The sequence below is a fragment of the Tyto alba genome, unplaced genomic scaffold (assembly GCF_018691265.1).
Source record: "Tyto alba isolate M040663 unplaced genomic scaffold, T.alba_DEE_v4.0 Super-Scaffold_1000006, whole genome shotgun sequence".
Lineage (NCBI taxonomy): Eukaryota > Metazoa > Chordata > Aves > Strigiformes > Tytonidae > Tyto > Tyto alba.
This window is the reverse complement of record NW_024881272.1, coordinates 6,948,757-6,965,831: the sequence shown is the minus strand read 5'-3', so window position 1 is coordinate 6,965,831 and position 17,075 is coordinate 6,948,757. Positions and strand designations below refer to the sequence as shown.

General features: G+C 54.3%; 1 protein-coding gene across 1 annotated transcript in view; it reads left to right on the top strand.

The window, feature by feature from the left end:
* The window catches only part of LMX1A (LIM homeobox transcription factor 1 alpha), a 45,230-nt gene extending 31,702 nt beyond the window's left edge, over positions 1–13,528 (top strand). Inside the window, exons 4-9 of the mRNA XM_042785336.1 lie at positions 5,428–5,660; positions 10,609–10,778; positions 10,931–11,008; positions 11,125–11,197; positions 11,336–11,506; positions 11,739–13,528. Coding sequence (XP_042641270.1) covers positions 5,428–5,660; positions 10,609–10,778; positions 10,931–11,008; positions 11,125–11,197; positions 11,336–11,506; positions 11,739–11,899 — 886 coding nt within the window. The 3' untranslated portion in view covers positions 11,900–13,528. The remainder of the gene's footprint in view (positions 1–5,427; positions 5,661–10,608; positions 10,779–10,930; positions 11,009–11,124; positions 11,198–11,335; positions 11,507–11,738) is intronic.
* Positions 13,529–17,075: the final 3,547 nt, after the last annotated feature.

Here is a 17,075-nt window from a genome sequence, read left to right as displayed (position 1 = left end):
CCTCGCACCGTGCGTGGCCGTCGGCTCATCCCCGTGCCAAGGTCACGGCTCCGTGATGGTTTTGCTCTCCACAGAGCCGTCGCTTGGGGAGCTGGAGCTCCTTGCACCTCCGATGGGTCAGTGGGGGTCAGCTCAGTCTCCTGGGCCGTGGCGGGAGTGGGAGATGAGTTGGTCAGGTCTCTGCACTGAGCATCCCTATGGATGCACCTGCTGCGGGCAGCCCTGGCAGGATGGCGAGCTGCCTGCGCCGCTTCACAGGGACCGGTACCGATGGTGTCCACCCCAGCCCTCGGCCAGGAGCCCGCGGGGTGACTCGGGGGCTGCCCCTGCCCCTCTCACCGCACCCCTGGGCCAGGCTGGCGCGGGCAGGGAGGAGAGCATCCCTCCGCCCGGCAGAGCTGCCTCACCTTACCCGCCGCCTGAACCAAGCCTCCGCGCGGCGTTTGAGATTTGTCTGTCAGTATTTAATATCGGCGCCCCTGACCTGCCACCCCCCTCCTCCCCGGGAGGCTCCGAAGGGCCGCGTTTGTATGCGGCGCACGCAGACAGACAGCAGCCGGGAAGCGCCCGTCAATCACGGCCCCTTTCAGCCTGTCACCTCAAAATAAAAGGAGAAATAGGGGGTGGTGGCTCCGATGAGAAACCAGGGCTGCCCGCGCCTCTCCCCCTCCATCGGTGCTGCCGGGATGGGATGCATCGCCCCAGAGGTGGCTGCGGCCACGTGTCGAAATTTCTAGGTTTCAGTGATGCTGCGTGGATGGGAAACCCCACAGCAGAGGTCTGGGATGGCTTCCTCGAGGAAGAGGAATTGCTTGGAGAAGTGAGACTGTGTCCCAGGGGAAGGGGGGATGTCGGTAACGCTGGCTAGCTCACTTGGAGGTTTTCCAGCAGAAATGTTGCACTTTTGGAAATGGCAAAATGTTTCAAGAATTTCTTGAAACCCACCACCACCACCTTTCTGTTTCAAAACTGCAGATTATCATTTCAAAAGGGACTGAAAAAAAAAAAATAGTAATTTTAATGCAGATTAATCAGTACAGGAACAAGAACATTTTTCAGATCAGAAAAATGTGTTGTGATAAAAATTGCCTGCACCACCATATTTTTGTTCCAGTTCATCCTAAATTGAGTGGGCTTGGTTTTATTTACAAATATTCACTGTCAGCACTTCGGTGAGGCTTTTACTGAGCCACCCGTGGCAGGCTGGGTTTCCACCGAGCATCACAGGGCTGAGTGAGTCACCCTGTGTGGTGCCCTGCCCTGCGCCTGCCAGCTTCGTACGTGGTTAAACAAACCCAAAGGCTGCCAGCCAGGCCTGATTTAGCTTTTGAACCCCAATCTGTGGAGGGGAAAAAAAAAATCTACTGAGAACTAAAGCCCTCAGCATCCCTAGGATGGCAGAAACGAAGGCGCTCCCGTTGCAATTTAGGGGTTGGTAATTTGTTCTGGGTTTAAAACCTGTTGAAGTCCCTGGGCAGAGCTCATCCTTCTTCTCTTCTTTGCAGCCTCCTGTAGAGAAATGTAATCTTCAAGTCCCCTTGGCAGCTGCAGGGAGGCACGAAAAGGTAGAAAGGGGAGAAAAGATGGCATTTGGTCTGCAGCCTGCTGCTTGCAGCAGGAGGGAGCTGGGCGCAGAGCTGAAGATCCCAGAGGTGGAGGAAAACATCTCTGGATCCAGGCTGCTGTGTCTTGCTCAGGCAAAAATGTTAAATTACTTGCTGGATGTGGTGCTGGAAGAAAATTTTCCTTCAGCGCCATCTCAGGCTGACCAGAGGTGTTTCAGCTGGGTTACCCACGCAGGGGTTATCCATGCTGGAGTTATCCTATGAGGGGCTACCCCTGCGTGGGGTTATTCCTGAGTGGGATTATCCATGCGTGGGGTTATCTGTGTGGGGCGTTATCTGTGCATGCTCGTGTTCCCCAGTCCCTGCAGAGGAGCAGGTACTGGCCAGGGCTGTAGGATCTGGGACACCAACAATGCCCTTTGCTCTCTCCCCATTACTACCTGTGGTAGGCTGCAGCTTTTATGCCCATGACCTTTTAGTGCCTGAGATCTGGGTTTATTGTAGGTTTATAAAAAGATTTTTATGGTTTCATACTGTGGAAGAGGTTTTATGGGGATTTCTCTGCATCTCACGTTGCCCAGGGATGGGGGAGTCCAGCGAAAGATGCCTGGTCCATCTGGAATCCCTCAGTGGGAGCTGCTGGGGACTCAGCAGTTTGGAAGTAAAGTCATTTATTCAGCCACCTAAGTACAGCTTTAAGTGTCTAATATTAGGCAGCCATTTACCTAAATCTCACACCTTCCTGCTTTGCAACATGCTTTGGGCTTAGAAACATCCATCGCTCGGTTGGTGCTGCTGTGCCTAATTGGCAAAGATCTATGGCTCTCTAATCAGTGCCTGGGAAATAGAGATTTGGGGCACATTCATTTGTGAAGATTAGATAGCAGTAAAGTAATAGCTGATCAATATTTTATTACTGAGAGCAGTTAGTAATCCCAACAGGTAGGGCTTAAACTTCATTTAAACAGGATGAGAATGTGTTACCAGATGAATACAAATTGCCTCCACTTTGACGTGAAAGAGACATAATTAAAGACAAAACAACTACGGAAATATTAACACGAGCTTGTGCTTCTCAGAGCTGGCACAAGAGAAAAATGACCCTTCAGAAGAAATGCTTTCAAAGGAACATACATCCCGCTCCTCCCAGGGCAGTCACAGGCCAGTTGGAAATACATATATCTTAGAGACAGGCAGTCGTACGTAAACCTGGGAAATTAAAGTTGAATGTACAAAAATAAATGACAATATCTGGAATTATAAACTCTCTAACCTCCACCTTTTGTTTGATGATTTCCCACTTTCTGTAGCGACAGTAGTGTTTTATAAAAGCCTTATAACACTCCTTTCCTACTTCTTGGGGGATGCTGCAATTTGCCTAGTGTGACCAGGATTTGGCTGGCATGGGGAAGGTGATGCACCCTACCCCCATCCTCCCCGCCACCGTTTGGGGAAAACCTGGAAGGGAGCGGGCACAGCTCGTGTGCCGGCAGGAAGCGTCCGTGAGAGGACCCCAAGGTGGGGGGGGAGCTGACGCCAATTGAAGCGGGGTGCAGTTAGGAGCTCCGTTCCCGACCCTTCGAGCCCTCAAAAGCCAGCCCCAAAGGCCGGCGGGTGGCAGCGTGCCCCGGCACCCCTCCTGCGGTGGCGCACATCTGGCGGGCAGCTGTTTGGAGCTCTCGGTGCTCACCGACCGCGGCGCGGGGCAGCGGGAGGGGAGGGATGCTCTGCGGCCGACCCTGCCCGTCGGCGCGGGCGAACGGACGGGCGGGTGGGTGTTACCCTCTCTGCTCCTGCACATCCCTGCCCTCCTCGCACGGGGTGGGATGCGCTGCCTTGCCTGGGCTCGCCGGCTCCGTGTGGGCAAGCTCTCTCCTCTGATGAGGCAGGCACAGATGCCACCAGTTGCCACCGGCTCTGCGGGGCTCGCGGCCGGCCTCCGGAGGTTTGCACAGCTGACCGGCTTGTTTGTCGGCTCTCGGGCAACTAAAGGGGTGAAACGGGAAAGTGAAATGAAGCCTGGCTGGGATTTCACGGGAGGAGAGGCTGCGTGTGGGCTGCAGCAAGATGCGTGCCCCTTTGCTGCTGGGGAGCTTTTTGTTCAGCAGCGTCTCTGGCGTTACGGGTGCTTTCGCATCGGGAGCTACCCCTGGGGCACAACAGCGCGCACGGGCCTTCCTCTGCCCCCCCAGCTTCTTGTTCTACGGGCTATCGAACTCATCCCCAAACCTTTTTTAAATTATCCCCATTTTCTGAAGGCTTCGCTGTGAGGGTTTTGCATACATCTGGTCCTCTCCTTGTTGGAAGGGGACTGATTTAGCACTTCTCATTTCCTCTGTGTTTTTTGGTGGCAGCCAAAAAAAGAGAAGGGGTTGAAAGCCCGCTGATGGCTGCAGGGCTGCGCTTCCCCTCCCCAGCCAGCCATCCCCAGCCCTGCAGCCCCGCCAGCCCCTCAGGTCTCCCCTGAGGATGAGACATGGGACAGGGACCACGGAGGCAGGAGGTGTCTGGGGCCGGTGGAAGGCTGGGTGCAGCGCTCCCCATGCGGGTCTCCGGGGCATCCCCGGGCCGGGACACGGGCGATGCTCGGAGATAACCTCTGCAGGATGTGTGCTGACTTCTGACTTCTCTTTCTGGGCCAAAGTCATCAAGACAGGGGAATAATAACGTCCAGTTCCCACAGATATTTAGGACGAGGCTGGGTAAACAGGGATATTTTTTTTCTTGATGGGGCCCGAGCCAAAAACACAGCTATCTGGGGGTGGCACAGAGGTTCTGATTTGGTACTTTCAGATGTCTCTGCTGGGGGAAACATCCCATTCACTTGAAACATCCAGCCCAGGGTTTCTCTCCAGGTGCCTCCAAGTCCTCTCAAGCCAACACTGGTGCTGCCACCTCCGCTTTGCTTGCCTCAGTTTCCCCAACTTTAAATTACTGATCATGTTACTGAGCTTCTCCGTAAGGAGATTTAAAGTCAGAGAAAGAAAATCTCTGTTCCAACCTAAAGTGTTAGTGCTGCCGTTATTATTATTGGCTTTTAAGTATAAAGCCAGTGTGTTGAAACCTGGGAAATGTACAATTAGAGATGCCTCAAACACTGTCTCATCAATGTCAGGGAACAAGCTGAGCTTTTTCTTTTCCTTTTGACACAACAAATCTTCAGTCTGTCACCAGCCTTAACCCCAAACTTGCTGCCATGGAGATTTTTATGATATAATGGACATTCCTGATGTGTTTACAAGCAGGAATGGGGCTGTTCCAGTGACCCAGGCCGGAGGGACGGGGTGGTTTGTGGGTGACCGACAGCACGGATGCTTTCTGCAGGTGCTTGTTGAGTGGCACACATGAGCTCACTGGCCCCATTGCCATCTCCAGCATCTCCTTACATCTAGGCATGAGCCGGAGGCAGGTGAACATGTAGGCTTAGCTTGATAAAACTCACGTGGATGTGATGTGTCCCACGTCTTGTGGTAGTGGTAGCTAGACTGCTGGGTTTGACGCCCGTTCGTTTTTCACCCGGAGCATCTGGATGTCGATGTCTTCATCCTTTGACCGCATTCATGGTGAGCACCTGGTAACAGATCAACCAAAAATGCCAAAGCTGACCCAAAGCCAGCATCCCCCCATTGGCCCAGCTCAAGCCTGCAGCACTGTGCCGAGTCACTGCGGGGTGCCAGCGCCGTTGTGCCCAGCCCCTCAACGCAATCACAGCACCAACGGGGGTGACACAGCGATGCCTGTGCCAATACCCCCCCCGCCCACGGGTGCCCCGTCCCTTGTCCCCAGCACCGTGCCACCCGCCGGGTGCAGCCGCGGTGCTGCCGGCCGTCCCAGCGGGATCTCCTCTTCCTCCCCCCCCCAGGCTCTTCGCGGTGAAGTGCGCCGGGTGCCTGGAGCCCATCGCGCCCAGCGAGCTGGTGATGCGCGCCCAGAAGAGCGTCTACCACCTGCGCTGCTTCTGCTGCTGCGTCTGCGAGCGGCGCCTGCAGAAGGGCGACGAGTTTGTGCTGAAGGAAGGGCAGCTCCTCTGTAAGGGCGACTACGAGAAGGAGCGGGAGCTGCTGAGCTTGGTGAGCCCGGCTCTGTCGGATTCTGGTAAGGGGCCGCCCGCGCCCGGCGTCTCCCTGGCTGGTCCCGCTCTGAGGCCCCTGTGAGCGCGGTGGGGTCTGGAGGCGAGGTTTGGGCTCGCTGCCCTGAGCCTCTACCCCGTGGTCCGAAGGGAAAAGCTCTATAAGCACTGTTGCATCCTCCAGGCAGAGTCTCTCCCGCCTTGGTGGCAAGGGTGTGAGCGGGGACCTCGGCAGCGGGGGAGCTGCAGGGCTGGAGGGTGCTCCGGGGGCCATCCCATCTCATGAGGCTCTGTAAGGGGTTGTGCTCCTGGGCTGTGCCGGGCACCAGCACCCCAGCGCGAGGGGTGTATGGCCTCCCTGGGTGTGGGAGGGAGAGCCGTGCTGCCCAAAGGTGACGTCTCCCACTTCCTAGCCTAGAGAAACAAAGGAGCTTCCCCTGGCTGTAAATTGAGAGTTTTCTTCCTAAGAAAAAAAAAAAAAAAAAAAATCATCACGGTCCCAAGCATCCCAGTGACTACCTCGGGCTAAACTTTCTGTGTTCCTCCCTCCCTGCCCGGGACTCTGGACAGGCTGAGTGCAAGAATTGAGCTCCTTCTGCCGGAGCCACCCTTCTTAATGCCCAGGGGAAACTGAGGCACGGAGCTAAAACATGAGCTGGCGGCAGGGAGCCTGCAAATCTTGTATCTCCAGCGGCTTCCCAGGCAGTCGATGGCCGGAGCCAGACTGCAGCCCCAGCGCGGTGACACTGTGGGGACACCGCAGAGCCAAGGGGGGCTGCAGGGGAGGTGGCACTGTGGCTGGAGGTGGGCGGGGGGGGCTGGCATCCTGCTCCAGCCAGGGTGTCACTGCCGGGTTAGGTTGCCCAGAGCATCAGATCAGCATTAAAATATGTATCAACAGGCAATGCAAATCAAATCTGAATGTTTCCCAGGAAGACAAATTTAGTCAGAAAGCCCAGCAACGGGGGCCGGGGGAGTGGAAATGATCTGCTGGTGGGGATCCTTGTGTTAACGCCATCCCCGCAGAGCCTCACGAGGCTGGGCAGCCCCACGCCGTGTGCCTGGGTCGCTCGGCTCCTCTTAAAAACCATCACTGGGGGAAAATCTGCTTTGCGGAGGGAAGGATTTACCTTTGAAATACCATGCTCTGGAAAGGGCTGCCGGCAAGCTGCGGGGAGCCTGTCTTTTCCCTGCTAGAGCAAAGCACTGGATTAAGAAAAAAACAAAAAGAAATCAGCATTATGAGCCTGTTCAGGAGGGGGGTTGTTAAGGTGTGAAGCAGGGCAGGTCACAGACACAGCAAAGCCCAGTGCTCACTCACCACCAGGCATAGGCGATGCTGAAGCTGGGAGGAGGTGCATGGGGGGGGGACTGGGATGGTTTTGGTGGGGATGGAGCAAAAATTTCCCAAAGCCCTTGTTTCTCTTTAATATCGTGCTCCTCTGCAGTGAGAGCCTGACTGCTTCACAGCACTAACTGTGGCTGGCTCTGTCCAAGCTCTGCAACCCTGCTCGCTCGGAAGAAAAAATCCTCTCTCCAAAAAATGGTGACGATATTTAAAAAATAAAGAGTGAGGCTGTGGGAGGAGGTGGCTGAAGGGAGCTGGTGAGTGACGGTCCAGCGCTGGAGGAGCTGGAGAGGCAAGAAAGCAGCAGGATCTGGCACGCTGGCGCTGGCTCTTGCTTTGACCCTGGGAAAGTCCTTAATTGATTGAAGAATTATTATTTTTTCCTTCTGGGATGTGCAAACTCATTCAGTTAAAATAGGAACCAATGAGGAGATGTCATGCAGGAAAATAAGTGAATTGGCCACAAAAGTTTGGGTTTATTCCTAGTGGGGGAAAAGGGCAGTTTGGGAAAGGTTGGGGAGCTTTTCCTCCCCAGCGACTCATCGGCCCATGGTCCAGCCCTGCTGCCAGGGGCTCCGGCCAAACCGAGAGCTTCAGCTAGCAAAAACCTCCAGGGGAAATACTTTATTTTGGTGGAACCTCCAGCTGAGACCTGAGGGATGCAAAGGGCCAGTGTGGGAGTCAAAAGGGCACGGCAACCCCTTGGCTGGTCAGAAACGCAACCTGAAGCCCCTGGCAGCCCCTGGCTGGGGGGTCCCGGCCCTTCCCGTCTCCCCGCAGACCCCATGGCTTAGCCCCACAGCCGTCCCTGCCTGGTTTTGGTGGCCACCAACAGTTTATCTCGGGATGTCGCGTGGCTCTGGGGACGGTGGCACGGCGGGGGCCAGCCCGGGTGCACATCCCACGTGGATGCTCAGTGTGGAGCGGCTTTGCCCCCTCCTGCTGCAGCCCCCCCCGGGGGACCCCACCGCCACGCCGGGGGGTGCAGAGGGGTGTCCCCACTCCGGCACCAGTCCCGGATGCCCTTCACCAGCACCGTGCGATGTGCTTGTCCAGCCTCTCCCCTGTCCCCCCCTTCGCTGCTTTGAAGCCCCCCTCCCTCCCTACCCCCAGCCGCCGTGCACCAAAGGCCACTTTATGAGAAAGCTCAGATAAAAAGCGAGCCATATGTTGTCTGTAATCTCCCAAACCCTCGCTTCAATTACTGCCTCCCCCAAGCCTCCGCTGCCCAGCCTAAGTAAACAAGCCCCTCTGAAAGCGGACCCCGCTTTCCAATTAAAAGCGTCCTAACGTTTCTCCTCTCCCTAAATCCTCACGAGCGAGGAATGTCCTGGCCCCGGCGGTGGGACGCGGGCTCGGCGGGTCGGACCGAGGGCACGCCGCACAATATCCATCGCCCCGGCCCCTTCCCAGGTGACGTCAGGGGCAGCCCCAGACACTCATTAATTTCTCCCCCCTCCTCGGTGGGGAAAGGCTTGAAAGGGAGAGTTAATTAAAAGTAATACCCGCCAAATCCAGCTTCGCTTTTCCTCTTTCCCTTTGACACTGGGAGGGATTTGGGGAGCAGGTGTTGGGGGGGGGAGGGCTCGGGGGGGCTGATCTGACTGGGTTTTCCCTTTAGGAGTGGGTTTTGAACAGCTTGATGGAGTCTATGAGCCTCTGGCTCCCCCGTGCCAGGCTCTGCTCCTCCTGGACTGGAGGGAATTGGGGCACTCACCTCGTTTTAGGGTGCAGAAGGGTTCAGGCACCGAAATGTCTCCATTGGTTGACATTCCTCCTCTCAGTATTTGTAAAAATCTCTACCTTTCCATCAAAACTAAACTCCTTCAGGTTTCAGGAAAGCAGGCAGCTCAGTGGAGCAGAGACCTTGCTTGTGCTGACACTAAGAAGGAGGTGGCAGCAGCCACTGCTCAGCCCTATTAGCCATCAGAGACTCCACACCCTGGGGGGGGAGGGGTGCCCAACACTGGGGCTCTCAGACTGACTGCACGACTACATCCCTCGTGTTGGGACATGCAAGGAAACAGCAGTTTGTCTTTCCCGTTGCTGCTGCTCCCCTGGGCATGCCGTGGGGGTGCCATGAGCAAGGGGGGAGCTCGCAGCAGCAGCAGCAAGGCAGTGACTCCCAGGGACCAGCACCCAGCTCCGGGCTGTTTGGGGACTGCCAGCATGAAGATTTCCCCCTGTCCCAGCCCTTGCTGCAGGGAACGTCTCCGTTTTGGCCGGTGAGCCCAGAAGAGAGCCCAGCAGTGTGAAGGGAAGAGGTATCTGGTACCCAAGAGCATCCTCGCTTCCTTGCTAGGATCATTGATCCCCCCCGCCCCGGAGATCTGCTCCTCTCTTTCCCCATTCCCAGCAGGGCTGCTGTTGGTTTTACACTTTGCTGATGTGTGCGTTCCATGATTAGCTCTTCCCATGGGGTACAACGGGACCTGCTTTAGCCACGAACTCTGGGCCAGGCTCACCACCTCCCTGGTGCATCCCCATCTCCCAGGGATGCAAAGCCCCAGAACGGGACTTGGGCCAAGCACAGCCTTGCAACCTGCGTTTGCATCAGACCAGCACCTCAGCTCTGTTATCGATTCCCAAACGGATGGTGGAGGAGCTTTCTGGAAAAGCCTGTAAGTGATTTACGGCTCGTGAGAGGGAAGGACCTGTGCTGTCAAACCTGCATTACAACCCTCCCACACCGTCTGAGCAAGCGAGGTCATCAACACGGTGGTGATGCAGTAAATGAGGAGGGCTGGTAAGAGGCAGGGCAGTGTTGCCTGCTTTCCCGGAGCAGCTCATGCCCAAAGGGCCCACGGCACTGAGTGGTGGAGAGCCGTGGGGAGATACACACTGGTGCCTGGGAATGCAATGGAGCAGCACATTGCAGCGAGTACCCGAGGGGTGAAGCTTGAAGCAGCCCGGGTTTCTGTCCAGGGAGATTTAAAACTCCACAGAAGGGGGGAAATAGAGGCAAAAAGGCACCTCTAGTATTTTTGATTAAAAGTCTGTGCTCTAAATAGAGTTGACCTTCATGGCGGAGTAAATCAGGAGGGGTTTGTGAGGTCTCAGCTAATGTGTTGCCCTCTCTGAGCATCTCTGCTCGCCCTGCACCCTGATCTCCCCTGGCCTGGGCTGTCCGGGCAGAGGGACCAGATGCCTGGTCACCAGCTGGGCTGGGGGACAACCCCAGGGGCACAGTGGTCCTCGACGCTGCTGTTGCCTCGCATGGATGCGACCCGTGTTTCTCTGTCCAGATGTGTCCCCAGCTGTGGCCTGGCAGGAAATCCCTGTGGACCAAGCAGGGATTTGGGTCTGATGGAGGGAACATCAGATGTCCCAGGGTTTCACATTGCAGCTGCTCAGTCCATTGGGGAAGAGAAGAACCAAAAAGCACATCTGCTGGCTGGGTGACCCCAAACTATGAGCCACAGCAGCTCTCCCCTTCTCTGAGCTGCTATGGGGCAGCCAGCCCCAAATCTCAGCTCCTCACACACATTCACAAGAAGATCCCCACCAACACCAGCTTGTATTAAGTCCCTCAGATTATTCTGGACATGCTGGAAAACAATATGTGCTGTCTCTTGTCTGTAAAGGACCTGCTTTTTTTTTTTTTTTTTTTTTTTTCCCCCCCTTAGGCAAAAGTGATGATGAGGACAGCATCTGCAAAATGGGCCAAGCCTCGGGGAAGGGCGCCGAGGACGGGAAGGATCACAAGCGGCCCAAGAGACCCCGGACGATCCTGACGACACAGCAGCGGAGGGCGTTCAAGGCATCGTTTGAGGTCTCCTCCAAGCCCTGCAGGAAGGTATGGGGAGAAGGGCCCACGCTCAGCTGCCTCCAGCCCCCGTCGGTGTCCTGGATGCTGGGCAAGGACTTGTCCCGGATGCTCTGTCCCCTCCTAAAGTCCCCCTGGACAGCTGAGCGGGCTGAGACGCCGCTGTCATTCCTCTCTCCAAGGTGCGGGAGACGCTGGCAGCCGAGACGGGGCTGAGCGTTCGCGTGGTGCAGGTCTGGTTCCAGAACCAGCGAGCAAAGGTGGGTAACGAGGGGTAGCCCCCCCCAGTAGCCAGTGCTGGGGCTCCCCTCCCTCCTCGCTTTGGCCAGGGGATGATTTCACCCGTTTTTTTTTTTTTCTCCTTCTTCTCACCCAGATGAAGAAGCTCGCCAGGAGGCAGCAGCAGCAGCAGCAGCAGGATCAGCAAAACACACAGCGCCTGAGCTCAGGTACCCCCCCTCGCACCCAGCTCTCTCCCCGTGCTCGGGGTCCCCCTATTTCCCAGTCCTCTCCAGGCTTCCCGAGAGAGATGGGCCCCTCAAAAACCAGCAGCCCGACCGCTCCGATGACTTGCTCTTCTCTTCCAGCCCAGACGAACGGTGGTGGCAGTGCAGGGCTGGAAGGGATGCTGAACCCCTACACCACTCTGCCCCCCCCCCAGCAGCTGCTGGGCATGGAGCAAAGCGTCTACGGCTCCGATCCCTTCCGGCAAGGGCTCACCCCACCACAGATGCCCGGAGACCACATGCACCCCTATGGTAAGGCTCCGGGGTTTGCCTCTTGCCTTCTCTCCTTCAAAGAGATGCTGGGCTGTGGTGGGGTGGTGGGGGGGCTGTGTGGCAGGGGCATGCATGGGGGATGCAGTGATTCTGGGAAGATGGTTGTCCCTTCACCCTTTACACTGCAAAAGCTGGGGGTACTGGGCACTGTCAAGGTGCCGGAGGGGAAAGTAGCCTCTGAAGCCCTTCTGCTCCTTCCCTGCTTCCAAAGGTGCCGAGCCCCTCTTCCACGACTTGGATAGCGATGATACCTCACTGAGCAACCTGGGCGACTGCTTCCTCGCCACGGCGGACGCGGGGCCACTCCAGGCACGAGTGGGGAACCCCATCGACCACCTCTACTCCATGCAGAACTCCTACTTCACCTCCTGAGCGCGGCGTGGTCCCCGGCAAGGGGCAGCTGATGCCGCCGAGCTGCCCCGGGAGGGGCTGCGGAGCCCCCGGGGTTGGGAGGGAGGGGGAAGCGACACTGCTGGGATGCTGTCAAACAATATGTTGTAGCTTGGGATTCCCAAGGAGCGAGTTAAGTTATGGGTTGCATAGTTTCATGTTTCTCTTAGGAGCCTAGGATTAGGTACAGGAGTGGTTTTTGCAGCTGGCTGGTGGATTTTCAAATTTCAAATGGGGGAACGAAATTTCTTGTTTGGGCAAGGGGAAAGGTGGGGGGGAGTGGGAAAACCCTTCCCATGGGAGCATCCCGGTGCCGTATCCCCTCCACACTGCCTTTGGTCAGGAGCAGCAGAAAGAGCAAACTGCTGATCTTCATGGGGGGAGCCCACAGCATCAGCCTGGCTTTGAAATTTGAAAAGCTGACAACTCTTTGGGTAAACATGGGGAACATTTCACTGCGGGGTTTTCCCTCCGTTCCCTCGACCAGCTTGAGCGCTTGCTGTTTAAACACAGGGACTTTTAAGATAGATGTTCCCATGTGAATATAGAAAGCTAGAAACCCCTAACATTGTCCCCGTCGCCGAGGATGGGGCTGTGTGTGTGTATATGTGTGTGTGGGCACGCACGTGTGTGTGCGCAGAGCCGTGTGGCTGTGGGTGATATACTGCACAGCCACACCTGCCAGATTGTATCGACAAAGTTTATTTCTAAGTCTATCAGAAATTTACTGTACAGCAAAAGTAACTTTATTTTCAGCGTGAACCATATTTAAGGAAATACTCAATGCACTTAAGTTATAAGATGAAATAATTTACTTTTTATAAACGTTATGTTTAGGTTGCAAAAGCCCAGTGGCAGGGAAGGAACACCAGTTCATTTCAGGCGATAGGCTTGGGTTTTGGGGTTGGTTATTTTTGGTGCTCTCAGGTTGCCCCCCTGGTTTTGAGGTGCAGTTGAAACCCAAAGCAGGGCTGGCTCCAGGGACCTGCTCCTCTGCCAGCAGATCGATGGGGACAGCACGGTGGCCTGGTCCTGTCCCCACTGCTGGACGTGTCCAGGAGGTCGGTGCGGGGTGGACAACGCTGCTGGAGCTCGTGGACATCCCGGCCCATCGGGGCTCAGCCATGCTCCCCTGCATCACCTCTCTCCTTCCCACGGCAGGACCCAGCCTGCCAGCGACCCCATCCCGTACCCTCAAATATGGGTGCTGGGCCAGCGTGAACTGCTGTCCTGCCTCTGGGAAACGCCGCAGCCCATATCGTCACCCCTCGGGCGAAGGAGAAAGGAGGGTGAGCCCTGCATTTCCCACCCCATGCTCGGTCTCATCCCTGCAGGAGCCGTTGGGAACCTGGGGAAAGTTTTCCTTAGGGTCGAGCCTTCAGCTGACCCTCACCTCATCCCCCTCTCTCGTTTTCATGCGTTGTGTCCTTTTGTGCTGCTGTTCACAAATGATGTAAGCGACAACCCGTAAAGGCATGCAAGTGACTGTGAGGCTCAAAACACTGGCTCATCGCCATCGTACGATCTGACACTGAATGTAGCGGGGTCCGGAGATGGCTGACCCGGCGGGAGATGCTGACACGCTGTCAGAAATTGCGTACCAAGATGAAATTAAAAAGACAAAAAAAAAATCTCTGAAAAAAAAAAAAAAGAAGCAAGCCTGTTTTTTTCTTGCATGGGGTGTCCCCTTGACTTGGAGAGGGGAGGGTTTGAATCGTCTCCAAAGTCAGCAAGGTGTTGGGTAGGGTATAGTGAGACTACGGGGGAAGCTTCTGCTCCTTGGGCTGTCGATATCAGATGCTCTCTGGTCTGGGACTAAAGTGGCCCTTGGGAGCCCTCTGTGGCCAATGGACAGAGATTGGTGGATCTGGAAGGTGACACATTTATCTCTGGCTTCCACCCGAGGTGGTAGTGAGGGGCTTGCTGGGGCTCTGCACCGAGCACAGCAGGACTGTGCAGGGCTGGCTCAGCGGTGAACAACCAACTTGTAGTCATCTGTAGGCAGCAGAGATGACTCCCAGCCAAACTGACAAAAGAAAAAGGGAGGCCAGCAGACACCGGGCAACCTTCTTTACAACAAGGAAGGATCTTGTAGAAAGGATGGGAAAAAAGAGAAAAAGAAAAGTGTTTTGCATGTCTGCCAGCTCTCTGCATGAGCTCATGTGTGTTTGTACCACCAGAAAACTCTGCTCCATATTTACAGCTGCCCACAGTGTTTCTATGCTCTTAGCATTGAAGGGGAGCTGGAGAAGCCAGGACAGCCAGGTTACTAGCAAAACATTTTCCTGAGCGCACGAGCTCCTGGCTTAATACACCCTGCAGACCTCATTGGCACCTCCACATCCCTGGTTGCCATCTCGGCTCACTGAGCAGGGCATGGCTGGGGGGCATTCATCCTCCTCCAGGGCAGGGCGGCTGCGGGAGAGGGAAAGCATTTCTGCAGTCCAGGGTACCCTGGAAGTGCTCTCACCCGGACTGTCACTTCACCGTGAACCCCAACCCTTCATGGCAGGGCCATGGGCAACTCCATGTTAGGGCTGTCTAAAAGATAAGGGTGGGTATTTCCTGGTAGGATTTGCTCTCATCACAGCCCCCATGGCATGGAGAGGTTCCACAAATATGTGCTGATGTCACCAAATTGGGAATGGGGATCCACAACTCATCTGAGATGTTCAAAACAAGGTGTTCTCCTTCCTACCCTTCAACAATCACTGCTCTGCTGTTCCTGTGCTAGAAAATGTTTTCCAAGTCCAACCTGCAGAAAAAAAAAAAAAAATAACCTAAAATGATGTGACTGTGTGAAGAAAACTTGCGATTCTTATTTTGCAAGTTGTAGTTTCCTAGGTATGGCCTGGATTTGTTGGGTTAGTTTGGGGTTTTGCTCTATTTCAGGACACAAGAACATGGCACCAGACCCTATGAAGGGCAACTACTTCAAGCCCCTCCAGCAGCCCCAGCCCAGCAGTGCCCAGTTTGTTCCAGTCAGCCAGTTGTGTCTTAGGACGGGGTGCTGGGCAGCCTGCCTGACCAAAACTGCTTGGGACTGTGTTCGTGGTCATTCTGCAGCTGAGTGTTTCCCCTTGCTCCCCAAAATGAAGACTTCTTTTTCCTCAGTGCACAGGCTCTATTTCCTCTCAACAATAGCATTTTGATTACAAAACATCTCCAACCTCTTATCTGGACTCTGTTGCCTCAAACAAGAGCTGAAAAAACACAGAAAGAAGTCTGGAGAAATGTCTAACATGTAGGAGAAAGCTTTCCATGGAGAATTAAATAAGCTATATTGAACTGCAAGGTCTTCTCTTTCAGTAGACGCATCTCATCTGTGCCTGCTTGCTCATTTGGGATGTAATTAGTGAGTCACCAGGTGAAGATGTTGCAGGAGGGAGGGTTAAAACCCTATAAAAGCAGGATTCACAAGTTGCCTGGGTTTGGGAGGAGGTGGGAAGGTATGCCCTAGGAAGCTGCCTGGCCTGATTTCAGATGATCTTGTGAAGGACAGCAGGGTAGGTGCTTGTGTGTAAATTTTGCTGTGTTTCTAAAGCATTTGCTCTTTCTAAGAGAGAACTATGTGTTGGGGAATCTCTTTGTGGAGACTGTGATGTTCGTGTGTAATTTACTCTTGCAAAGCATAAAGGTGATATTTATAAGTGCTAATATTTTTTTAATGTTAGCTAAGCATAATTTTTTAGCTGGTTGTCTCCACAACCCAACTTCTGGGTGGATGACATGAAAAGGTAAAATCCTGTCTTTTATTTTGGGGCTTTGGCACAGAAAGGCTCCGTAGCAGCAGGGAAAAGGGTTGGACCTGTCCTGGTAGGGAAAGTTTGGGGAAAAACTATAGATTGAGATTTCTCTGTCACTGGGCTTGGTGATCTTGGGGAAGTTCTGGATGGGGCTAGTGGAGCAGAGGGGCTCTGGGCTGGGGTGAGGCTGATGGTCACTGGGGGGCTGGAGGTGGAGGTGTGCTTTGCTTGTGGAAATGGGGTGGAGCTGGGGGAGGTGGAATATATTTGGTGTGGAGAAGCTGCTGTGACCCATGAAGCCAACAGGATTCTGATTTGTAGGATCTAGCTGTAGGTAATGGCTGGGTTAACTCCACTCAGGCTTGCAATAGAAAAATGGATGTTTTCATTAATGGTTATTAAAATTGACTAAAAAATTCCACTTACTTGGATGTTTTTTAAAACAGCATGTTTAAAGCATTTTTTAAAATATTTTTTTAAAGATAAAAGGCTTGTCTTCCCCACCCACAGCTATCTCCTGTTTGAAAAACGTTCACCTACATCAGTCTGGCTTTCCATCAGCCTAACCATCAATTTACACTTACCAAATTACTTCCTCCAAAATAAAACCCCCATAAAACCCATATTATACAGACTGGTTGCCTGCTTTTAAAATCTTGCAAAAATGGGCTCACATGCTATAATAACAGTATCTCAAGGTCTGCATGTGTATAGGTATAAAATTATTATATATAGTATATAATTTTGGGGAAGGATCGGTGTTGTGGAAAGGGGCAGGTCTTTGTCGAGTAAAATCGGCAGAGTTCATGGTCTTAAACCTGTCCTCCTTCTGCAAGTTGGCCCGTGTGCTTGACGCAACCCGAGCACAAGTCCAGCTCGCAATTGTGCAACACGGTAGCAGATGTGGGTCCTCCTGTCATCTGGATTTCATATTCTGTTGCGCCTTATTTCAGGGTGTGGACGGATTCTGCCAAAGCAAAACTGGCTGTGCCTTATCTCCTGCAGGTGATGGAGTCACTGGATGGCAGATGACTTCTTGTCGGGCCGGGTGGGTCGTTGGGTGTTCCTGGGTGGGTGATGGGTTCGCTGTGTTCAGGACTGGCCCCCCTGGGATGTACTTTCACGGTGCTGCTTTGCCATATTGTGCTCCATGTCTGAGCCTGCTCTAAGGTTGGGGAGCAACTCCCTAGGACAAATTATATCTTCTTGTCAAAGCCAGGAAGAAAAGAACAAGGTCTGACATGAAAACAGGCTCTACCTTGCTCTCCAAGGCAAGGGCAATGCCAGGAAAAGGTTGGGAGCTGACCTTCGTGTGTCTAGTGACTCAAAACAAAGCCCCCTGTGTTCAGGCACTGCTGGATGGCCAAGGAAAGATCAAGTCAGAGATTACTTTTCAGTTGAGGGCACTGATT